Here is a 25,015-nt window from a genome sequence, read left to right as displayed (position 1 = left end):
TATGTAGACCTTCATAAGCTTCTCAATTATTCTTGCTGCTATAACGAGTATAAAAAACCTACCCCTTTTTCCTCTTTGTAAATAAAAGAAATATTAAGGAATCAGGGTTTCATTTGGATTTGGGGGAGGGGAGGCATCTAAATGATTTTCTAAATGCGGGACTAGGTAAAGCTTGGTAAAGATGGTACGAACATACCTTTAGCCCTCTTGCTCCTCCCTTTCTCAAGGCACACCACCACCTAAAACAGGGGTATTTGCACTGTGTGGGCAAGCAGGTTTTGAAGCCAGGGCAAAGAAAGGGGATGTATCAAAAGACGTTTGCCTGAAGGACACAGCTGCAAGTAAACTATCAGAAGCCCTTCATAGTGAATGGCATTTCACCTATGGACTTCAGCAGGTTCTGAGTCAGCTCCAACATTCAGGCAAATAGGAGAAGGGTCAGACTGAAATTCTGAGGGCCAGATGCACCACTTCACAGGTTGCCAAGGTTAAGAAAGAAAGAAAGATGTCTTAGCTACAGCAAACACAGGAAGTTTGGTATACTGCCATAAGAAGGAGGCAGTTCTACTGAGATGTGCCCAGAGAGCAGAGCTGGAAGTGAATCCTGCTGTGGGGCCCCGAGGACCATCCTGCTGGTTCAGTAATTTTCCCCCTTGTGAAAATGCTGACAGCTTTCGAACCGGCAAGCTGTTAGCACTGCATTAGCAGCCACACTGGGTGTGAATGTGTGACACTCTGCGGCAGGAAGCGCTCAACATAAGATCTGTCGATAACTGGACCTTTCTTCCAGGAAGATGAGGTCATGTGGTCTCGTATGTGAGTAACCCAGGTTGTGAACACCAGTGACACAACACTCAGTGATATGGGGCCCTTTCTATTCTGGGTCCCTGAGAGCTCTCTGGAAATGTCACAGGGGCAAACGTTCCCGTCCCAAGCTGATGTGAACACGCAGTGCAAGTCAGAACACAGATGACAGTGTCCATCAGTACCAGAGTCATACCGAAACTGAACAGCAGCTCGGCCAACAGCCACAGACACCAGTCCTCTCTTCATCTTAAACCTGGAGGTAACAAAGATAGCTGTCATCTCTCTGACATCTCTCATCTCCCTCTTTCCAAAATACTTTATTTGCAACATCACTCTCAGCCACATCCCACATTCCTCCTGTTTGTTGGTTGTTTTGTTTTTATTTTGTTTCTTTTTTTTTTTTTGCTGTGGAGAAGCAGTAAGTAAATAGTATTTGCAATAAAGGAATTCCTCTGAAGTCAAATCTGATCAAGGTTTTGGGTCCTTGGTTGATTCAAAAGGCTGTGGTGATAGATGTGGTATGTTTAGATAGATCAGATTGAAATCCTGTATATTTTGTTCTTCTGAAAATACCAGAGAAGGAAGGTGCTTCTTTCCAGGAAAGATGGATACAAAAAAGTAAGATCTCTGGCACTGGGAAATACCCTCAGCTGGGTTCTGACCCACTGTGGCAAACTCTCATAGTGTAAGTTTTGGAAAGCCATACATTTACACTTAGAGATACAGCTATTCTTCAGTTATCTAGGGAAAATTTGGCTCAGAGACATTTCTGAAAGTGCAGTTCTGAAAGCATCTCTTATTATCATTGCATGCCTCAGTTTCCCATATGTGCAGCAATGGCTTAGTCAGGATAACCACATTGACACGTTCCCAGTCAAAAGCTGCAGGTTTCATCCACACTTAACATTTTCTCTACTAAAACCCACCACAAAGCTGCTACAACAGTGATGATGGGAAGAAACCCAACCTGATTGTGTGACACCTCCACAGACTGCAAGGAGGAAGCACTGAGTCCTACATAGGCCAGGCAGGTTCAGAATGCCACTCAACCGCAAGTTGGCCCCCCATTGGCTGGAACTCAGTCCTGGCTCAAGAGTAGACCATGTGTTCTCCTCCCAGCTTTATTGACAGGATAGCTCTATTTACACTGTGAAAAATAAGGGACACAAACAGAGCTGCGGGGCCATAGGGAGAAAGTAGTGCAGGCAAGAAGAACCTGGGAATAGAAGGCAGCAGATGCTGCAGGAAAGAGGGAGTAGTGGTGCAACTGAGTGTGAGGAGCACCACAGCAGGACAGTGGGCAGCACGGAGCCCAGGAAGACCAGAGGGACATCTTCAGGTCTGTACTGATGGACACTGTGCTTTGCTTTCATCAGCACGACTGCTGCCATCACTGCATGCAGTCTGCTTCCCTCTTTTGAGCCTTCTACGCCTGTCAGACAAGGAGCTCTGCCTGCCAGCACCCAATGGGACCAAGGAGGGTGTCTGAAACATACAACAGTCGCTCAGCAACTCTCCATCCTCTGAGGAGGACAGCCTAACTACCTGCATCAGACTCCAGGGTTGCTCTCGCTACAGCTGGAGGTGCTCCTAGACTGCAGATCTCCTGCAGCAAGCCTCTGAAATCTCGATCTCTGAGTGCACAGGGTGTGCTGACCCACCGCAGCGGGACAGTGCAGGACAAAGGCCGAGCTGAAGGGACATGGCATCCAATTATTGATCCCTGAAGAGACCTTGAGCCTGGGTAAATAGATGTTCTCTCCTCTCCCTCCCTGTGCGTGTGTGAGCTGCCTCGTGTGGGGGGTGTGGGCTCATCCTCGCAAGGCAGCAGCAGGTTTCAAAGGTAGGTCTGTAGCTCCGGGGGGAAACCCCTGTGTCTACAATTAAACCTTCAAAGAAAGAGGTTCTTCTGCTGTTGTTTCCTGCTCTCCTCCCCTCGCCCGCCCCTTGGTTTGTGGTTCTTTGCTTATGTCTGCTGTTGCTGTAAAGATCCTACAGTAGCGGCTCCCCTAGGCTGCCCAATGGGTTCGGTGAGGAGAACCCACAGAAAGGTGACCCTGCAGGGAAGCCCTGCTAGGCTTGTTTGTACTGCATGCACCTCTGGAAGAGTGCCTCAGAGCAAGCACTGTGCTGCTGTGTGTCAAAGAGTCGATGTTTGCCAAGCTAGGTTTGATTTTCTGGAGTGGATCGCTTGGTGTTTACATCGTGTGAGCATGTCTCTGTACTGCAAGCCAGCCTGGAGTGTTAAGGCTCAGTAATGGGGGGGAGAGGAGGCAGGCCAAGAAGTCTTTGTCCTGTGAACGATCCCCAAGGATGGAAGTTGTTTGCATGCTCTCAATGTGCTAGCACAGCCCCTGAGTCAGGGCCACCATGGGCTTAGCCCTGGGATGTGTGTGTGTGTGGGAATGGCACGGTTTGTTTGCTTGTGGGGACTGAGAGCAAAGTGCAACTTCAGGCTCCCAGGCTGGGGCTGCTGTGCGCGACCTCTTTATGAAATTGAGGGCACTGATTTATTTTTGTGTTGATTTCCAGGTCAACAAAATATCAGTTTTAAAACCATCCCCAGCCTGAGGGGACAACAATCTTGTCTGTGAGGAATTTTATTAATGTACTCACTTGTGTTTTGGGCAGAAGGAGAGGAAACTCAGGGATTTTGGTGTATGCCCCATTCGTGGAGACATTCTTGCTCAGGCTGGACCAGGTTCTGAGCACCCTAATCTAGCTGTAGCTGTCCCTGTTCATTGCAGGGGAGTTGGGTTGGATGGCCTTTAAGTGTCCCTTCAAATCCTATGATTCTATGACTTTCTTTGAAAACTGGGGGATTCCCAGGGAGCACAGATGGGACAGTGTCCCAGAAACCTGTCTTCTACTTATATAGAAGTTCAACTTGCATTTGCACTGAGCAAAATGTTTGATGGTTAGTCCACAGATATCTTGGGGGATATAGATCTGGAGAGAGGATCACAGAGCTGACTGCACTTCCCAAGATGCATGTAAGAGGTTGTTGGAAACTCATCCTGATTATGGTAAACTCTGTCACTAGATACCCCTGATGGAGGCCGAGGAACAGGAGGAAGATGCCAGCTCCCTCTCAAAGAGTGATTCAGAGACTAACTCACGTGTCCGCCTCCGCTATGTGTCTCTTGGAATAGTCTTTCTCTTGCTGGCTGGAGCTGCTGCAGCAACATGGTACTTCCTAGGTAAAAATTCAACATATTTTATACCTGTATAGGAGGTGGATGGGGTATAGTAAAGGCAATGTCCAGGCCAAAGAGCACTCGTGACTTTTGGTGATCTTTATAGATGAAAAATGGGTAAATTACTGAGCAAATCCCTCTCTCCTACATATAGCAAGGTAATCTATGAGTGTCTTCTGTTGGCAGACTACAAACCATGGCACCTGGAACCAACCATCCTGCAGTTTTACTCCGGCAGCCTCCAGGTCCTCAATCGCCGATACTTCTCAGAGCTTGGGCAGGTGGAATCCAGAGCCTTCTGGCTGGAGTCAGCTAAACTCCAGAACATGGTAAGGGCAATATTATGACGAGAGCTGGCCCTGAGGCAGTTCAGTGAGTGAAAGAGGAAGGGGTCAAATATCCTCGTCTAAATAACAGACCTGGTGGGTCTGTGCAGCAAGAGGGATGGAGGGCTGGAGATACGTACTTCATCACTGTAATCATTGCATGATTGTTATCAAGTGACTTTCTCATTGCAGTTGAAGGATCTCATTCATTCCACAGAGCTGGGTCGGTATTACAACTCAAGCACAGTGTATGCCTTTGGGTGAGTAACATCCACGGTATTTTTGCTTGTTTGCAGGAGAAAGTTCCCTTGTACGTTGGTTTCACTGAAATCTGGCCATGACAAGCTGCTGCAGTTACCACTATGAGCACAAGGCTAGGTTGGGCAGTCCATGTCCAGTCACTCCAGTATGATAGAGCTATGGATGTTTTGATGTTCATATTCATCCATGGTCAAGATGAAAAGCCAAAATCGTTTTTTTTTCTTCTCAAAGGGACAGAAGTTCAAGTGAGGGAAAATACTGACTGAGAAGAACTGCAACAAAAAAAATCTGGGCTTGGCATTCTCAGTAAAAACTAAGCAGCTGAAAATCAATTTCTCCAATTTGAGGAAGTCATTTTTTGTGTCCTGATTCTAAGCACCAAAATGGAGAGGTCAGAATGCACTTTGGAAAAGGTGTTTTGGCCAAGGCACGTGCTCCAGCTGGGAATAGGGAACAGCAGAATGGGACAGATCTGGGACCATCACAGTAATTCAAGAAAGCTGGAATAACTTCCAAACTGATATATACAATTGCTTCTGTTTTTTTGTGTTTGGTTATTTTTCCTCCATGGAAAACTACACCCCTATACTTGTCCTTCAGATAAACAAAAATCCAATTTTGATGTGACTCTATTTTCAAAGAGGAAGGAATTCTCTCACTTGCAATTCTTCCTCTAGCTTTTTACTGAAGAAAATTTTGCTTCAACATCCCTTCCCCAGTCCTTTCCCATCCACCACCCAGTTTTCTGTCAGCTGGTTGGACAAAGCCTTCCCAGTCCCAGTCTCCAGCAACTTGAGCCTCCCCAGTATTAATGGCTTGTGATAAGGTAATGAGTTGCACATCATCCCCTTGCCACCATGGAGAGGTGATACAATGAAATCTTGAGGGTGTCATTTCAGATCCTGGTCAGCAGTAACCAAAGGTCACTTGTACCTGAAATGATACTACTCATTTAACTAGACTTGGTTGCATTAATTTGCCTGTGTATGGTCATCACTAAAGGCAGATGGCATAAAATGGATTCCTCCTGCAAAGGCCTGAGCTTTAACTAGTACTGTGGCCATAGCAGCTCTTTTACACCAGCCACAGTAATTCTTCTGAGCAATGAGTTTGAGAGTCCTCTCAGAAATGCTTGGATTTGTGGATAAACACTGGGGGTTTAATCTCCTGTGTTTGCCACCCCAGAAGATATTTAACATGCTGTTTCTCTGTTAGGGAGGGGGCTTTGACCTTCTTCTTCTGGATTACCCTCCAAATTCCTGAGAGTCAGCAGAAGGAGATGACTGCTGAGAGGGTAAATGCAGTGCTCCACCAAGAGCTTACCAAGAGCTTCAACAGTTCGGGCAGCCTGTCCTACCAGGCAGAGTACAGGGTCAATCCAGACTCTCTGATTCTGCTGGGTAAGTACCAGCTGCTCAAATGTGGCCTAAGCAGTCAGAAATGGCCCAAATTTGGCCAAAGGTGCTGAAGAGAGGTTATAGGAAGAGAGCAGAAGTCACCACTGAAGGAAATAGAACAAATCTAAGAGGATAAGGAAGGAATAAAGATCAAGACAATTACATATGTTTCTGCCTCATAGAGTAATTCAGCTTTCATAATGAACATCCTTTATTTGAAAGATTAAACATTCTTGGAGAGGCAGCTGATCAAGACCAGTTAGGTAACAATTTTTTTTTCACCTTCTCCCAGTCAGCCTTGGCTTCTGTGAAGAAACATCTTGCACAGCTCATGACTTTATTGCAAATTTTGAACTGAGCTGATCAACTAGGTTGTCTCCTTTCGTTGTCTCCTTTCATATGCCAGTCTACTTGACTGAGGGAACAAAGTCAACATATTTAAGCCACCATTAGTCTTACTCTGAGACAACGCATTGCAGCAGCCACAGTTCCTTCCCAAAGTAAAGATCACAGCCTGTTTAAAAAGAAATCCTACAGAAGTTCTCTAAATGTGTGCTAGGTAAAGGGCTACAGGATGTGTCTGCATTCAGTGCATCTAAGTTCAGTGGAATTTGTATTTAGCCTTTATAATGAAACTTAGCTGCTCCTCCTGATCTGATCCCTCCTACAGAGCCCCAAACCACAGAGGTTTTAAAATACATTGTGTTTCTTCTTTCCTCTACAGTATCTCACTTCCAACTTTCTTCTTCACATTAAATGTTACAGCTCCAAGTCTTTTTTCCCCAGACAATGTTATGTTGCATTTTTCAAAGATAAATCTTATGTTAATATATCCCACTCATATTTCTTTAATTTTTCCCTCCACGTCTCAGTTGTTTTGATTTGGCTGTAATTTTTCTGATGTCCCTAAAGTAAATTTGATTCTCTTAAAATGATCTCACTCCCTCATCCATATATTTGTGTTAAGAGATTGTGTTGAAACTGCATTAGCATCCCAGGAACACCTCTCTGCCTTCAGTTAGAATTATTCATTTCTGCTTATCATTTGTTTCTGCCTATAATTTGTTTCCAGCATACTAGACCTTATGCTCAGCCAACTTAAATTAACTTTCTTAAGAGAGATGTCAAAAGACAATATGCTAACTGCTTCAAAGTCAGCCCATCTTGCATTTTCTATTTATTTGCTTCATAATGTAATTCACAAAAAATACAAATGATGGTGCCATTCTTTTAGCTGTCCCCAGTTTCCTCTTATTCCCTTTGCATCTGTTTCACTGCTGTCTTCATTTCAGGTAGATTTGCATGAGCAGAAAGCACATCTTCCCATTTTAGAGCTAACATGCTAATCATAGTTTCTCTGGCTCTTTCTGCTTTCCCTCATCCTTCCTGCATTCCAGTCTAAGCCACAAACTTTTACACTGCAGGGCCAGAGTGAGTTCAGTCCAGTGTCTTAACCTCTGGCTTCCTTTGCTCTTTAAAAGCAAAGTGAAAAAATAGCCAGCTACTAGCAAGCCATTAGCACTTCATTGCTTTCTGACAGTCTCACTTGCTGACCTGCTTAGCTCTAAATATGAATTCTTGCTGCTGTGGACTACTGACTAGTGCAGGAACATTTTCCAGCCTTCCAGTCCTTTATTTTTAACAACCACACTCACCTCAGGTCCCTCATTACCCCCAGAGAGTATCAAGACTTCCTTCATCCTCCCTGCAGGAACTCAGTTTTATTACCTTCACGTGAAAGAGCATGTAAAGCCATCTCAGCATGTCCTTCCCTACACACAGCACGTGTGCCTCTCCTTATGCCTGCAGGATCATCCTTTCCACAACATCTGTTTGTACCATGACAAAACACCAGAGCCCTCCCTGCAGAATTGGAAGCTTTGCTTAGTAGCCAAAAAAGACAAAATCCCCAGCCTAGACAAGTTTCCAGCAGCAGTCCTCACACCCAGCTGACCTCATGGTGCCTCTTGTTCTGGCAGTTGCACCTGATCCCTGGCTGCTCCCTGTTCAGCTGGAAGGCTGAAGTAGGGCCCAGCTCCTAAAAGGGTTGTGTACCCTGTAACTTTGTTCTGTGTAAATTTAGAGTCCATGCTGTTGCTTTTCTCTGCACATCCCCAGAAACCTCTCCCCAGGAGTCTATCCCACACCAAGGAGTGGTCTCAGGGAGGGCACAGAGGCATCATTTGAATTTTTGAGTTACTCTTCTGTGTTTAACCCTAAAAAGCTGTGGTTATTCACAAAGATATCAGCAGAGCCTGACAGCACAAGCTCTCAACCAGTAACAGTAGAATTAAGAAGCCAAACTCCTGGTAATGTGAGAGGGCAGAGATCAGATTTACTCCATGACTTCAGATACAAAATTTCAAGACCTGGACTTCGGTATCAGCCTGGACCTGGATATTTGGTGGAGTCCCTGTCCTGAACACTGAGGTGTTCAAGAATAGTGGAGCTGTAGCACCTGGGGACATGGTTTAGCAGGCCTGGTGGTGATGGGTTGACAACTGAACTAGACGTTCTTAGAGGTCCTTTCCAACCTTTGTGATTCTCTAATTTGGGGACTAGCACCAGGATACCAGGAGCATTCAGTCCAGAAGGCAGAGCTGCCAGCAGCTCCAAAGCATGAGTTAAAGCCCAGAGGCATCACTCCTGGGCTCCCCTCTCCTCTTGGTGGTGACGAGTTTATGGTTGGACTTGATGATCTTGCAGATCTTTTCCAACCCTAATGATTCTATGATTCCTTAAAGATGGATGTTGTAGGCTATTCAGTAGCTATCAACAGCACACCATCAAGAGACCTGTTTCTCCACCTTCAATAAATCCCATGCTTTTCAGTTATCTAAACTCAAAGAGCAAGGTGGAGGCTCTGGGACGGGAGGCTGTGATCTGTGCTGTGGCTTCCAGGGAAAGGAGTGCCTAATGCAATGTTCAGCCCTGGTAAGAAAGGGAAAAATCCCCTGAAGTAGCACCAGGGAGTGGGAAAGGGAAAAAAGCAGAGAAGCCTGTGGTAGGATGGAAATAATTAGGGATTAGGGATGCTGGATTTGAGGCAGGGGCCAGGGAAATTTTACAGTGGGATAGGATGAGAAATGCATGTCTGAAACAGGTCTCTGAGAGAACAGAAGTACATGGAGAGTGTCCCAAGCCAAAGTCTTAAGGGAGTCATCTACATAGGGAGTAATCACCTGCTATGCTAGCATGCAGATACAACCATTTTTCTTTTTGTTTATCTTTCTTTATATATTTCTTTTCTAACAGAATCCACTGTGAAAGACATAGTAGTGCTGAAATCCACTCTGGGTAGGCTATCTTTTATTTTCCTTTTGAGTTTATTACCTTGTGGGAGGGATATTTACAGAGGACAGAAGGTCTATTAGTTTCTTGAGGCTGTAAAACCTGGGAAGGGGAGATAAGAGCACTAGCAAGGGAGCACAAGAAAATCTATTGTATAAAGCTGGGGGTTTCCCTCCATGGCTCTGCATTGGATGTGGTGCAATCTATTGTCCTAATGATGATTGAAAGTGTTTTCAATAATTGTGAGCAGTGCTTTAAGTGTTGTGGCTGGCAATTTGTATTAGCTTTGCTATTAGAAACTCACCTATAAGCTGACCTTACTCAAAAATGAAGGTTTGGGAGGCAGCTGAACATGGAAAGCAAAAGGAAAGCATGGAAAGCAAACATGGGGGTTGTAAATCCGGGAAGAATATGGGGAAGAGAGAAGAAAGAGATGCAAAAGAAAAGGAAGCCAGTGGAAGATGACTGTGCTGTTATATTTTAAACCTGAGACAGGATGGGCTTAACCAAGGGAGTGGGGACAGTTCTTAACCAGAGGGAAGCTGGGACACCAGTAAGAGGGGATTGGTGTCACTGAGACATGCATGAAAGTAACCTGAGATCACTGAGATGATTCAACCTAACCCTGAAATGGAGCCCACACTGATATTCCAAGTGACAATCCCATATCTTAAGTTCCTTTATAACCACCCCTAAGCCCTCTTCCCTCCAGTTACAGCACCCTGACATTCAAAACCGTCTATGTTTCCTCTGCGTTCAGGTTGCTACAGATACAGCTACGTCCAGGAGGATGACATCCTAACACTGGAGGGCCCTGACTACCTGGCCTCCAGTTGTCTTTGGCACCTCCATGGCCTCGAGGGCTACATGATCAAGCTACGCTTAGAGTGGACTCTGCCAGACTGCAGGGACCGCCTGGCTATGTATGACGCAGCTGGTCCCCTGGAGAAACACCTCATCACCTCGTAAGTAGCTCCTGAGCAGGGCAGGCATGGTGGGGAAGCAAGGCAGGATGGCAGAACACACAACAGCAGGGGAAGGTGTTAGACTTCATCAGAGGAAATTCTCTTTGATGCCTGTCTCTCACTGATGAGCTGAAGTCACTGATGTGGGATAGCACGCAGTCAGCCCTGCAGTCTGATAGATTACAGCAGCACAAGCTGTCTCTCTGCTGGCCCTATATTTGATTCAGTTAGAGTGTCACAATGGGCATGTTTTTTGGACAACAAAACACAGACATCTGCTTTCTCTCTTTGTCGTTCTTCTCTTTCATTTGTTTGTTACTTGCTTCACTCCCATCATTTTTCCCCATTTCTTTGTTCTCCTTTCAGGATCTATGGTTGCAGCCGGCAGGAGCCTGTTGTGGAAGTCCTTTCATCAGGCCCTGTCATGTCCATTGTGTGGAAGAAAGCCCTGTACAGCTACTATGACCCCTTCGTCCTCTCAGCACAGGTGGTGCCCCTCAAAGGTGAGGAAGGCTAGAGGTGGGTGGCCATAAGTGCAGAAAGGTTATCTCCTACAATACAGTGCACCTAGAGGTGCTCCATTCCCATTAGGGGCCAAGATTGCAAAGGTAGAACTGGTGAGCAAAAAGCAAGTTAAATTTTGCTCACTGGCCTGAGCTCACATATCAGTATCTGCCTCAAGACTAGGCAGCCCAGACTCTGGCAAGCAGAGCCCAGAATGGTCATGATACTTCAGAAACAAGCTCAAGCTCTTGTGACTGCACAGACCAGATAGAATCTGGGCCACACATCCAGCTACACTCATATAATTTAATATAAGAAACTAAAGCAACAAAATACATTGCTGTTATGCTTCTCTGGACAAGAGGAGAAAGCTAAAACTCTTGCCAGGTGGAAATGGCCTCTTAAAGGGAGTCACATTTCAATGAATGCATTCCACAATGCATTCTCTAAAAACGACCTGAAAGCAGGTTGTGGTGAGGTGAGGGTTGTCTTCACCTCCCAGGTAACCATGATAGGATGAGAGCTAATGGCTTCAACTTGTGCCAAGGGAGGTTCAGGTTGGATATTAGGAAAAACTTCTTCTCCCAAAGAGTGTTGCTGCATGGGTACAGGCTGCATAGTGAAGTGGTGGAGTCACCATCTTGGGAGATGTTGAAGAACCACATGGATGTGAGGGACATGATTAGTGGGGCATGGTGGGGATGGGCTGATGGCTGAACTGTTTGATGTAAGAGGTCTTTTTCAACCTCAATGATTCTGCAATTCTATGAATGTTAGCATCAGGTCTTAGAACCTCTTTTATTCCCTACCAGAGTTGGTTAAGTACATGATATACCAGGCTGAGTCTGAGCTGACAGGTAGCAGAGTTTTCAATGTCTTTGTTTACAGCCTGTGGAGTGAATATAACCCTGCGGGAAGGCCTGGACTTGCAGGGGATGATCAGCACCCCACATTACCCCAGTTACTACTCACCCAATACCCAGTGCACCTGGCACATGTCGGTAAGATCCAGCCCTTACAAGAGCATCCACCTTCTCCCTGAAATCCATGTGGTATTCCACACCATTCTGTGGTTCTGTGATTCTATAAATCTATAATGCTATGATTCTTTGATTTTATGATTCAGGTGCTTTACAGCACTTGTCCAGTTCTCTCCATAAGACAATCATGAGAAGATGGCAGCAGCCTGCCTAGCCTGCACTTTATATGTGTTTCTGGAAGCAAGGGAGTCTCATATTGCATGCTAAAGCAGAGATGCCATTGCTGAGCAGGAATTTGGAATCTTGGCTCCAGAGCTGTTCTTCAAGACAAAACCAGATTACTAGAAATTACCACAATCTGAGACTGGCAGCAGAGCCACCTTTGGCTATAACCTGGGCCTAACTCAGATGGTCCTTCCTTCTGGTTTGCAATGTGTGAACTGGTAGCTCTCCCCTTCACATCTACCCTGCTCACTTCTGTTGCATGGGGTGGGCTGTAGCACTCACAGGAAGCCACCATGTCCACACTGCTCTCAACCTCCTCCCCTGCAGGTCCCATCCCTCGACTATGGGGTCACTCTGTGGTTTGACGCTTATGCACTCAGCAGACAGAAGCAGGACCTGCCCTGTACACAAGGCCAGTGGATAATTCAGAACAGAAGGTTTGTGCTAGTGTCCTGGTTTCTGCCTCTTGCTTCCCACTCCTCAACTGGGATGAAACCTTTGTAGGTTCCCTTCTCAGTTCAGCCACCAGGTCTGAGGGAGATCCCATCACTGTGCTCTGTGGTCGCTATCTGGGATGGTGCCTCTTTCTTGCCTGCCTACTTCTTTTTCAGCCTCTCTCATTCACAGGCTCCCTAGTGAACACATTTCCTATAAATTTGCTCCGAATTACCAGCCTGCCTTCTCTGTCTTGCTGTTTGCATCATGCTTCCTAGTTTTCCCCTCTGTGTGTAACCTTGGTGTCCTCCCACGCCTCCTGTGTTTGCAAATCTGCCTGTCACCACCTCTGCACTATTATCTGCGTGTGCCGTTGCCTCACATCCACCTCCGTACAGATCTTCCGCCAAGTTCCAGATCCTCCTGCTTTGATTAGAACCGCATACCCCTGTGGGACTTCCCATAATCAGCCTCCTCCATACATAGGCTGCTGCTCACCATCGCCTAGATGCAAGGAGACACAGCTGCAGGCACTCAAAGCAGGCTCAGAGCTGGATGGACCCTTTTGTTTCCTAACAATCACTGCAAGATTGTCTTCTTCCCTCCAAAACCTTCCCCAGCATGCCTCACTGACTTCCTCCCTACCATTCCTGCAGTGGTAACTTCTTTTCCTCTGAAGGATCTGATCCAGAAGTTACTGAACATTGCATTCCCCTGGCTTAGGATTTTCTTTTTTTTTTTTTTCAACTTACCTTCCTCTCTGCAGCCATCAGATCTACAGTTTCTGCAACTTGATTTCTTAGGGAAGATATATATAAGAATTGAGCTACTTTGTGTAGCCTGACTTCAACGCTTGCCCCCAAATTGGGAAATGTCCAAAAGTAGGGTCACTCTGGACTTGTGTATGGCTAGAGGGTAGAACTGAGTGACAATATGTGTAGGTTGTTCTCATCTTGTTCATCAGGCTTAATTGTGCCTTGTTGTGCCCAGGTATTTAGCTTCTGATTTCTTGGCCTTTCTACTTGTTTCCCTTTTTTTCTGCATCAGTTCCCACCACAGCGTACGTGTGTGGTGTTTTTTTTCATTCCTATTTATCTCTGGGTCTTTGTCATCCACCTTTTTCAGTCATTTTGGGGCAGGCCCTAGCTATATTATGTTGCCTTGTGCCCACACAGGGCCTCTTGTTTCTACAGGGTTACTCGTTCCCCTCTTGGTCTTGCTCAGCCACTGTTCTGTGGCCAGGAAGAGCAAGATCCAACCAGGCAGAGCAAGATCCAGTGTCAGTTCTCCTACATGCTGACTGGACATGGGTGTAAATCACAGCCTTTTCCCATTGCTCCTTCATAACCTTATACCATTTTAAAGTATTTTGCCTCATCTCCTGCAGCCTGTCTGTGTGGTCTCCTTCCCATCATCCCCAGCCCCAGAAAACCCGCTTGCCCCACTGGGCTGTCTTCTCCCTTGCTGCCTGGGACATCCCATCTGTGTTTGCTCCTCAGGTTATGCGGCCTGCGGACCCTACAAGCTTATGCTGAGAGGATCCCAGTCACATCCTCTGCTGACATTGCCATCACCTTCACCTCGCAGATCTCCTTAACTGGCCCCGGCGTGCAGGCAGCTTACAGCCTGTACAACCAATCTGATCGTAAGTTCAGGACTCCCCTTTGCTCCTTAGAGGGGTGGTGGAGGTCTCAGATGTCTACAAGCAGCCCCTTATGTGCTTGGGTTGTCTTAGGAGAAATACAAAGCACATCCCATGAGCTCCAGGTGCCAAGCGCACATGTTCACGAACGCAGTGATGCACACACCACTGATCTCCCAAAAAGAAGTGTTTACATCTAAAGCTGCTTCAGCAATAATCTCTGACTCATGTTCCCAGAGCATTCTGGCACCAAGGCCCAGCTCCAGAACACTGCTTACTGGCTCACCCCTGTGCCCACAGCATGGATTGGCCTTGAGATTTCAATGGGAGGCCATCTCTGACTTGAAGTGGTGTTTGTTTCAATCATAAGAGCTCTTAGAGAGATCTGTTTCCTGCTCGACTTGGAAGAGGTGCAAGTGAGAGAGAAATGAAACTACACACAAATAATGCACACATACGTATGCAATTGTACACCCATACTCCTTTCCAAGGTTTTTCCAGTTCCCTTCTATAGGGTTGCTGTAATCCATGCCAGTACCTGAATATGTGTACCTGGCAACAAGTGTCTAAAAACAGCTCATTTGTGGCCCTGACAAAGATTTAATCACAGCCCCAGAGAAATGATTTAATTTTTGCTGCAGTGCTCAGGAGTCATGGAACAGTGCTAGATCAGAGGTAGAGTGTGCCAGGCAGGTGAATGATGTAGCAAGATTGGGGGATTTTAGTAAGGCCACGTGCAAGCTGCTGCAGCTTGTGTGTAGTCAGGAAGGTATGCGGTTCCATGCTCCACTTTTAAGTCACCATGCTCTGCTTCAAGGTTTCCAGTCAGTGGGGACTGATTGCTTTCTGGTGGTTTCACAGCCTGTCCCAGAGAGTTCCTGTGTTCAGTGAATGGCTTGTGTGTCCCAGCCTGTGACGGAATCAAAGATTGCCCCAATGGGCTGGATGAGAGAAACTGTGGTAAGTGATGATTTCCAGCTGCTTGTTTTTGATCCCAGGAGGACACAACTCCTTGCTCTTCCAAAGGTAGGAAGAGATGGGGGAGGATCCACATGACCGGAGTACAGCCTGTGCTTCCCCCTTCAAGAGATAAACTCTATGTATCCACAAAAGTGTTATCCCACTGCCAAGTGGTTTCAGATTGTTCCAGAAGGAGCAGCAGCAATTATTCATAGAGCCATAGAATGGTTTGAGTTGGAAGAGACCTTTAAAGGGCATCTGGTCCACCTCCCCTGCAATGTACAGGAGTACCTACAGCTGTATCAGGGTGCTCATAGCCCTTCCAGCCTGACCTTGGGTGTCTCCAGAGATGGAGCATCAACTACATCTCCTGTGCATAGTGCAGTCATCCCTGGAGAACCCTGATATCATGCACCAAGAGCTTCAGACAGTCTGAAAGATCCCTCTGCCCACCACCTTATCCTGTTCTCCACCACCCTGTCCCAGCAATCTGTCTCAGCCCTGGCCTGCAGCCCCCTCTGCTGTCTTTGCACTCAGTGTCCCCTTCCCAACCCTCCTTCCCTGTCAACGCCACCTCAAAACCACCATCCGCTCTGCTCCCTCCTCATTCCTCCAGGCCATTTGTGACACATTAAATGAAGAAATCCTGAACAATATATAGCCAACCAGTTGGGAAATATTTTGACCAAACATTGATTCTCAGCACAAATACTAGTTGGTACTGGCTCAGAAAGTATCTGTCCACAGTATCCCACGATTGCTGCAAAGTCTTGTTCTCATAGGAAGAGCTGTTCAGACTCAGACAAGACACCTAATTCAAACCATATCCCATCCCTGGTATGAGTGGGTGCTCATCACATTGCTGCCACAACTAATTTTTCATTAGTTGTCCCCTCTGGCTGTTTTTTCAGACAGTAAGATCCCTGAACTACTGAAGACAGTGGCCAATTCTGAAGGATTCAGAATTCAGTCTAAAATACAAAAGAGAATAAGAGAATAAAAATGGAGAAATCTTTCAAAAGGAAATTTTCATTTGGTGGTGAAACCATGAAAGTTCTCACAGAATCACTGAGTTTGAGGGGCAGCTATGGGGGGGTGTCAGTGAATCATAGAATTATCTTGGTCCAACTAACCTTCAATGAGCAGGGACACCCACAGCTCTATCAGGGTGCTCAGAGTCCGTCCAGCCTGACCTAGGATGGGAATGGGATATCCAATAGCTCTCTGGGCAACCTCTTCTAGTGCCTTACCACCCGAAGTAGGTCACCTAAGTTGTTCATGGTCTTGGGCAGTCAGGTTTTGAGTACTATCAAGCCCTGAAATGAACACAATGCTCTGGAAGTCTCTCACCAGAGCTGAATAGAGGGGAAGGATCACCTTCTTTTGTATTTTCTGCAGATTTGCTGAGGATGCACTATGTCCCATCATCCAGGACTCTGACATTGGGGCTTGTATACTTTCCTCTTGCAGATAGATGTTCTTACATTCTTGCAGTTGTTACATGTCTGATTATTCATCCTCCTATATGGAACAGATCTTGTCTTTAAAACCAGTTTTCACATTGCCTCACGCCTTCATGTGCCTTTAATCTTCTGGAGGCCTCACACTAATTAGTGAAAAAAATTAGAGTCTTTGCAGTAAGAGGAGGCCTAGGAGGTAGAAGTCCATCATGTTTGGTGTTGCACATAAATACACAAAAGAACAGAGCAAACAACAGTTCTTGCTATATAAATTCATAATCAGAAATCAAGCTGTGATGAGTAGGCATTGGTTTCCATCCTGAGCAACTACCAGATGTCATGGATATCAGGAAATCCATCAAGGTTCAGGACTCACCTACCACAGAGCAGGAGCAGCTGCCCTGTAAGGGAAGGTGATCCATGAGCTGAGGGTGAGAGCAAAGAGGAGGAACACTGACCTCAGCAGCCAGCATGCCACCCAATATAGAATTTGAGCAAGGTAAGCAGAGCAGGTATGGAGATGGTAGCCAAAGTCAACTCAGAGCCCAGGGTCCATGAGACAAGCCTACAGTGTTGAGGCAGGTCTGAGGTGAAGCCAAGAAATCAAAGCGAGCCAGGTCAAAATCAGCAAAGTATAAGATGTGGTGCAGAAATATCTACAGCGTAGCTCAGGCAAAGACCAACAACAAGAACCTGAAATTAAATGCCTTGTGCATAGGCTGCCAGGCTCTCATGAGGCAGAGAAAGAGGTTGTGGAGCCTATTGGTGACATTGCACCTATGTCTAGTGTATTTAATTGCTGGTTGCTTTCATCCTATGCAGTGTGCCCTGCAAAGTTCCAGTGCCAAGAGGACAGCACCTGCATTGAGTTCAGCAGGGTCTGCAATCAGCAGCGGGACTGTGTCAATGGGAGCGATGAGGAGCACTGCAGTGAAGGTAGGGAAGGGACAGGGAGGGGCTGACACATGCCTTGTCCTGCTCTCAAACCAAGGCTGTTGGTAGTGTAGCTCACATTCCCCTAGCCCTGTCTCCCCTTCATCTTCACAGTGGTCCCCTGTGGTCCTTTCACCCACCATTGTGACGATGGGACCTGTGTTAAGAAACCCAACCCGCTGTGTGATGCCACTGTGGACTGCAAGGACCTATCTGATGAGAAGCACTGTGGTAAGAAAATGCTCAACCCCAAGTTAGACAGACAGATTCAGGATGCCCCACAACCCCAATTTGGGCAGGGAGAGAGTTTATGCTTTGAATGCCCTTCTTGGTGTCTCTGAAGCTTCCCTATTACCAGGTAGGGCAAGGGTCCAAAGGAGTAGAATTGTAGAATCACAGAATCATAGAATGGCTTGGGTTGGAAGGGACCTCAAAGATCAATTTCCAACTCCAAGGAAGGGCAGACAAGATATCTCATGTTCCTTCATCCACTAAAGAATGAACCATGTCTTCTTCTCCACAGACTGTGGGCTACAGGCTCCTCTCAGCAGGATCATTGGTGGTGCTAACTCTGTGGAAGGAGAATGGCCATGGCAAGCCAGCCTGCAAGTCCGGGGACGCCACATCTGTGGGGGAACGCTCATTGCTGACCGCTGGGTGGTCTCAGCTGCACATTGCTTCCAGGATGAGAGGTGAATGGAGAGGGGAGGGTGATGGAGCAGAGAAAGATGTTAAGATTCATAGTGTGGCATTGGGTGAACAATAGTGGTGAAAGACACCTCATAGGTCGGTCCTCCTTTCCTTTGGCTCTGACCTGTTCCCAATGCTGCTACTGCTGTGGACAGATCAGCGTGTGGTAGGATGAGACTGGGATACCATCACCTGCTCAAGATGCTGTTTGGTTCCCACACTCCTCATCCCCAGGGCCTGTCCTTTCAGGAGGAAACACGAACTTTGGTCATCTTGAGGAGTCCTGATGCAGAATGGATAAAGCTAGTTCAGCCCTGTTAGATGGTATGTCTGTGCATGCGCTTGGCAGGGAGACATTGCAAGTCGGGTGAGAGATAAGAAATAGAAGGAGAGAAAAGAGGAACAGAGAGATGGCCATAGGAAAACAGGGAGGTTTTCGTACCCAGATAGGTAGTGTAGGAGAAAACAGCATGTGTAAGGCAAAAAGACAAAATTTTGAGTCTAAAACAATCTTTTCCTGCTTCTTTCTGCTTAGGGCCAGGGAAAGTTCCCCTGTGCTCCCCACTCTCCTGCTGGAGATAGGATTTTCTTAGAGGTATCATCTTGATGATAACCTCTTCCCATCCTTCCCTGTTTATGTGATGAGTTTTCTTCTCTGCTACATCCTGCAGACTGGCTTCTCCCTCTGTCTGGACCATTTACTTGGGCAAATACTTCCAAAACATCACCAGCCACACAGAGGTGTCCTTCAAAGTGATCCGCCTCTTCCTCCACCCTTATTATGAGGAGGACAGCCATGACTATGATGTGGCCCTGCTCCAGCTGGACCATCCTGTGATCATCTCGCCCTTCATCCAGCCCATCTGCTTGCCTGCCACTTCCCACATCTTTGAGCCTGGCCTTCACTGCTGGATCACTGGCTGGGGAGCCCTCAAGGAAGGTGGTAAGTGCAGTGTTTTTGCTGGTGGCTTACAGCAGCAGGACTAAGGTGGAAACATAAGTTCAGATGTAGGGTAGGTAGAACAGCCTTCTGCTCACCCTGAACTATTATGCATCCTTCACTCCCTTTGCTTTTTGGTCACAGTTTACCTGCTGAATGTCTCAAAATCTCTTTCAAAGAGGTAAATTTGAGAGTCTAGTAAGATATTTGAGGACAGCATGTGTCCCTTCATCCAAAGTCTAGAATCACCCTGCAGAATTTATTAGTCTGGCTACCCGTGGTCATGGAGCAGCCCCAGTCCCAAAGCCCAACCTCACACTATGCAGGCATGTTGGCTCCTGTCATGCTGTTCTCCAGAGGCAGTGCCCAAATGGAGAGAGTTGAGACAAAAGACTACCCTTCATTAAACTGTCTCTCCTGGGGATGCCATATTAAAGATCCTATCAGCCATATCTTCCCAAGCAACAACTGTGCTAGTAAATTTAGTGCAGGGTCTGAGTGATGTTCAAGAACCACATTAGCATAGTTTGGACACACAGAGCCCATACACAGCTGGGAGACAGCATGGTCCAAGATATGTTCCCATGATTCCCAGAGTCCTCTTGTTTTGTAAGGAAAAGAGAGTTTAGCTATATGGGAATAATCCTTCACATTCCCTTCCCTCAGGGCCACCAAACAGACCCAGACTGCTTAGTCTGGGCACAGGAATACATACATGCTCACTCAGTTCAGCTTTGTGTCTTCAGTCACAACCAGAATTCCTCTGCTTCTCAAATGGAAATACTCAGAGGATTCTGTCCAGAACTGAACACTCCCGGATTTGCTTAGTCAGAATGGCTTAAAAATCACTTCAAAGAGAAGCAAACCTAAATGCTGGCATTCCAGAGGTTGACCCAAAACAGAACCCTCCTTGTCCCAAAAGCTAAAATGCCCATGACATATTCCTGCAGGGAAATCAGGGAAATGCTATTCCTGACAGGCAGGTGGAGTGCACTGCTGAAAGTCAGAAACTCTGATGCTTGTGGATAGTAGAAGAGAAATTCAGGCGGCAGCTTTCAGCAGGCAATGAGATGGGGATGGGCTGGGGGAACTGGGCCAGCTGTGGGAAGCTCCACCTTTTCTCACCTGCATTGCTCTTGGTGCTCTACCCCCAGGGCACATTAGCAATATCTTGCAGAAGGTGGATGTGCAGATCATCCAGCAGGACATCTGCAGCGAGGCCTATCACTACATGATTTCTCCCAGGATGCTCTGTGCTGGCTACAACAAGGGCAAGAAGGATGCCTGCCAGGTGACAGTGGGGTTGTGGGAGCAGGGTGGGTAGCATGGGTGAACTATGTCCCAGGCCTCCCAAATGCACTCCATAGCCTGAAATGAGGGTCAGAAGACTGACTGTCAAACACCTGACTTCCCAGTTACTCCTCAGATCTCAGTGGCCTAAAACAGCTCACAGGACAACTTCTTCCCAGTATTTTTGCCTTAGACAGGATCCAAATACACAGAAACTTCTCAGTTTCTCATTCCAGCTCATTTTCCACTCTTCACCTCCCCCTTCAAAGTCACATGTCTACATCAGTCTTCCCCTCTCTTTTCACTAGCATCTGTCAGACACAGTAACCAGTCAGTTCCTTCATTACAGTAAATCAATCTCAAGCAATTCCTGTTTCCCATCCCTCAGGATATCCTGTTAAATTCCACCAGCTTCCTCACTCTCAATGTATTTGCAAATGCCTCAGAGCAGAAGGAAACAATAGATCTGCCAGCTGCCTGGGAGCTGGCTAAGGGGGAGGGATTTGCATGATGAAAGAATGCAGCAATACATCAGATGTTTGCGCAGGAGACAGTTTTGACATCTGTCTAAGGCATAAGGGATGTTGTGAATGGTGTAGACATAAGTTGAGGAGATATGTGCACAGGGACTCCGAAGCCAATGAAGAACACATAGTAGGAGAAGCCAGTGGGTCACCATCACACCATTTTTCTCTCCCTTTCTCTAGGGTGATTCTGGAGGTCCACTGGCCTGTGAGGAGCCCAGTGGCAGATGGTTTCTGGCTGGCTTGGTCAGCTGGGGAATGGGGTGCGGGCTTCCAAATTACTATGGAGTGTACACCAGGATCACACAAGTTCTGGGCTGGATAAACCAAACCATGAGCTGAGAAACACGCACCTCTACTTTCTCCTTATCAGATCTACGCTCACAATGGCACTCATTCCTGACCTTGCTCATTTGCCTCTCAAAGAAAGAGAGTTTCTGTAGGGGATGTTGTCAGCCCCAGGATGCTCTTTTGAGAAGGGTGAAAAGAAAAACACAAAAGCTTGCACTGGGGACTGCAGAGGAAAGCAGGCACAGCCGTGTACAAGAAGAGCTGAACTTTCCATGAACCATGTGATTCAGCCACAGTCTTACGCTGGAACGTCTGCTGAAAGAAAATGTGACTGATGTAGTTAGAGATTCCAGTAACTGTGAAATCAATCTCCCTCCCTCTTCCTTCCTGCTGCTCATTCTTCTTCCCCCTTCCCCTCCCATCACTCCTCCTCTTCCATCTTCCTAATTGCTTATTTTCTTAGCTGGTGTGTGCTGTTCAGCTCCGCCAGGCAACTCTTCACGTCTCACTGACTCTCATACACGAGTTCAGCATCATGCCCTGCCTCCCTGTTGGAACAGCACCCAGCTGCTGCTCTTGGAGCCCCTCAGAAGATCCCAGGCCTGCAGTAAAACTATTAGAGCGTCCCTCCTACTCTCTCCCTTCAGCCCTTCTGAACACCTTCAACACGAGGGATTCTCAGCTGCTTCAGAATCCTAACTCAGATAATGCAGGAGGTGAAGGAGAAGGCTTAGGGGCACAGTGCTTTGGAAAGTGACTGCTATGGGTTTAGCTGTTTTTTACTGACGATACACATACATACACACTTATATATATATGCATAAGTAGGAATATGTATATATATAACATGGCCACTCTGGAAATAAAAATAATTTGATTTTTTTTTTTTTTTTTGCTTTAATTTGATTTATTATTGTCTACTAGTTAGGATGAGAGCTGATGGCCTGAAGTTGCACCAGGGGAGGTTCAGGGGAAATTTTTTTTCCCAGAAAGAGCAGTGCTGCAGTGGCACAGGCTGCCCAGGGAGGTGGTGCAGTCACCGTCCATGGAGGTGTTCCAGAGCCGTGTGGATGTGGCACTGAGGGATGTGGTCAGTGGGCATGGTGGGGATGGGCTGGTGGCTGGACTAGATAATCTTAGTCCTCTTTTCCAACTTCTATGATTCTATGATTATTATGTTACAAATTCTTTTGGGGTTTGAATCTTTTTGGCCAAACTGCAGTCCTGGCACTGGCAAACTGGTGCAAGTCTCCTGCCCTCCCTCCCAGCTGTGTCCAGACACAGCAGGGTCAACATGTCATCAAGATAGGCAGCCTTCATCATTACAGCTTAGGGGTGTGGACAGCGATTAGCAAACCTGCTCTGTAGCTCCACCTGCATGGAGATGCAGCACAAATGCAGCAGGAGATATCCCTGTGCCCAGTAGTCAGGCTCAACTTCTGATGGCTCCAGGTGATCCTTTCGTCCAGCCTCCCAACGCCAAATTTCTACCACTTGGAATGAGAGGCAGCAAGGAGGAAGAAAGTGTGAGATTTATTTAGGAGCTACAACCTGGCATCTTCAGACACAGTGGTGAAGCGAACCCCTGGCTCTCTGAGGCAGGGATGCTCCTGTCCTACCAGACCTTCTGTCAGGTACCAACACATCCCCAACAGGTACTCAGGCAGCACACACCTGCCTCCATACACCCATCCAATGTAGAGATGTTTAGGGGGACAGGGAGTGAGATACCAGCAAGGAGAAACCCAGCACAGGGATACTCCACCAGCAATGCAGGTGGCCCAGAAAGAAAAAAACAAAAAACAAACAAACAAAAAAAACCAACAGCGTCTCTGCATTTGCCCTCTGGGCAAAAGCCCAGACCAGTTGCCTGCAACTGTGAATGGACAAGGAGTGGTCCTAGTGCAAATGCTGCCACATCTGGGCACCAGCGCTCAGGAAGGAAGCAAAGTTCTGCAGTGGTTGATCACTGATGTCCCCAGCAGGGGCCACTGTGACATTAAAGAAAGCCATTCTGCTAGGAAAAGGATGGAGCTCCAGCTCCTGCAGCTCTCCTTGGAGCATTTGCCCTCCTCCGGGCAGATATGAGTTTGTAAAAGTCAACAGCTGAGTGTGGAGAGTGAAGGGGGCTGCGGGTGTCACTGCGGCACAGGGGGCTGCCATGTGCTACCGTACAAAAATAAAGATATCAAGCAGAAATTAAAAGGCTGGAGTGCAGATTCAGGATCACATCCTCAGGCCTCTGGCTTGTAACTGCTAGAGAAGGAGAGAGAGAGAAACCAAATCAAAGAGGGCAAGAAACAGAAAAAGGGAAAGAGCACATGACAGAGGAAACAAGATATAAAGAAAGGAAAGGAAAAGGAAAAGGAAAAAGAAGAAAGAAAGGGAGAGGGAAAAGAAGAAGGAAAGGAAGAGGATTGAGGGTGGGGTGAAAAGAGAAAAATGAGGGAAAAGTCTGATTAACACACACTGCCTTTTGAGAGAATAACACTCGGGTCCCATAGCCACCAACAAGGAAGCTCTTGAACAGGGGAAGTGAGAAATGCCATCCAGCTAACAAGTGCCCCCCACTAGGATGGAAAGTGGCACTGAGCACCACCAGTTCAACAAGAAATCTGTTTTCTGGCTAGAGAGGGGGGTGCTCCTATGAAAGCTTTCTTTGTTCAGCTGCAGATGGGAAGCCTCAGTAGGAGGCAGAGCAGAGGCCCCTTCCAAGCACATCTGGAGCAGGGAGGAACATCTGGAGCAGGGACCCACAGCTTCCACTGCACCTTCAGCACCCTCTGGCACTGCAATGTCAAGGGAAGCATGAGCAGAGCAGGGCAGAGCAGCTGCAAGAATGGATGGCAATCAGGAGAAGTGATCTGGCATGCATGGCAGGCAGCCACATGGCAGGCATTCCCCTGTGCCATCCCTGCCTGCTTTGCATTCTTCCCCATTCTTCCCCACCCTCCTCCTTACTCCTGATTGCACCTTTCCTGCTGCTTCCAGAGCCTCCAGCCCAGAGCTGGAAGAACTGCTTGGCAAGTGAAGGCACATGTATGATGAGAATCAGAAAAGCCACCTTTGAAATGACTCAACCTCCCATTGCTTCTCCCCCTCCCCAAGCTCTACAAACCAGGACTTTATCCACAAGATGGAAGGATGTGAGTCACTCATGCAGAGCTCAAACTGGCAGAATCTGAGAGTGCATATAGGTAACATACCTGCAGAGTAGGAAAAGTGAGGAACAGAGAGATGGGGCCCTGAGGAGGGAACAAACGGAATCTTGGGTTTGGAAGGGGAGACGGGAACCAGGTCTGCTGGAAGGAGGCTGTGAGGGGCAAAGAGAGCAGATGGGAGAATTCTGGAGGCTGGGGAATGGGGTAGGGTGTCCCAGGCAGGTAACAGTGCAGAGATGGAGGGGAGCAGGAGGGAGTGTCCAGTACATGGACAGTCTGCAAATAAAAATATAAATAAACCAAACAGTTAAAAACGTAAAGCAGCAGCCAAGGTAACAACCCCTCCCTACGAGCTTTATCTCCAGATAGACTCCTGCTCCCTGGGAGGACGTCCCCTCCACCCCATACTTGCCCTAGTTCTTCCCTGCTGCTAGCTGTGAGTTCTCACCAGAAAGGTGGATGAATCTATGCCTGGGGGTTAGTCTATTTTTTTCCTCAAGGATTTGCTGCACCTTTCTCTTCTGCTTCTGCCTCTGCCTCCTCCTCCATCTCCTGCTCTTCTTCCTCCACGTCCTCCTCTGCGCTCTGCAGGCCAGCATGCAGGACAAAGGGAAGAAAGAGTGGAGACACTTGCCAGATGAGCCATGGAAGTTCTTGCTGATACACAAGTGCATAAAGCAATGGTCATGATGCTGAAATAGAAAGGGACATTTCCCCACAGCCAAGACAGCGCTGG

At 47.1% G+C, this 25,015-nt stretch overlaps 2 protein-coding genes across 6 annotated transcripts in view; one reads left to right on the top strand and one right to left on the bottom strand.

Moving 5' to 3' along the window:
- The first annotated feature begins 1,952 nt into the window (after positions 1-1,952).
- TMPRSS6 (transmembrane serine protease 6) lies at positions 1,953-22,000 on the top strand. Its single transcript, XM_052668722.1, has 18 exons — positions 1,953-2,650; positions 3,851-4,007; positions 4,191-4,333; positions 4,523-4,590; positions 5,807-5,991; positions 9,244-9,285; positions 10,040-10,244; positions 10,611-10,747; positions 11,637-11,749; positions 12,281-12,390; positions 13,888-14,033; positions 14,892-14,990; positions 17,273-17,386; positions 17,498-17,614; positions 17,907-18,075; positions 18,745-19,016; positions 20,168-20,304; positions 21,011-22,000. Exons 2-18 carry the CDS (start codon positions 3,860-3,862, stop codon positions 21,167-21,169), a joined length of 2,364 nt encoding a protein of 787 aa, XP_052524682.1. The 5' UTR covers positions 1,953-2,650; positions 3,851-3,859; the 3' UTR covers positions 21,170-22,000.
- Positions 21,991-25,015, bottom strand: part of KCTD17 (potassium channel tetramerization domain containing 17) — a 15,997-nt gene continuing 12,972 nt past the window's right edge. For 2 of the 5 annotated variants that reach the window (XM_052668757.1, XM_052668755.1), the window contains one exon: positions 21,991-24,864. In XM_052668757.1, the coding sequence (XP_052524717.1) occupies positions 24,775-24,864 (90 nt within the window). In that variant the 3' untranslated portion in view covers positions 21,991-24,774. The remainder of the gene's footprint in view (positions 24,865-25,015) is intronic. The other 3 variants (XM_052668756.1, XM_052668758.1, XM_052668759.1) reach the window with 3 other exon arrangements.

The sequence above is a fragment of the Tympanuchus pallidicinctus genome, unplaced genomic scaffold (assembly GCF_026119805.1).
Source record: "Tympanuchus pallidicinctus isolate F22 unplaced genomic scaffold, pur_lepc_1.0 scaffold8, whole genome shotgun sequence".
Taxonomy (NCBI): domain Eukaryota; kingdom Metazoa; phylum Chordata; class Aves; order Galliformes; family Phasianidae; genus Tympanuchus; species Tympanuchus pallidicinctus.
The sequence above is the reverse complement of the archived record's forward strand: the minus strand, read 5'-3'. Positions and strand labels throughout refer to the sequence as shown.

Coding starts and splice junctions, on each gene's coding strand:
- TMPRSS6 (XM_052668722.1), top strand. CDS start 3,860: ATGGAGGCCGAGGAACAGGAGGAAGATGCCAGCTCCCTCTCAAAGAGT. Junction 12,391..13,887: donor TGGATAATTCAGAACAGAAG/GTTTGTGCTAGT, acceptor TTTGCTCCTCAG/GTTATGCGGCCTGCGGACCC. Junction 20,305..21,010: donor GCAAGAAGGATGCCTGCCAG/GTGACAGTGGGG, acceptor CCCTTTCTCTAG/GGTGATTCTGGAGGTCCACT.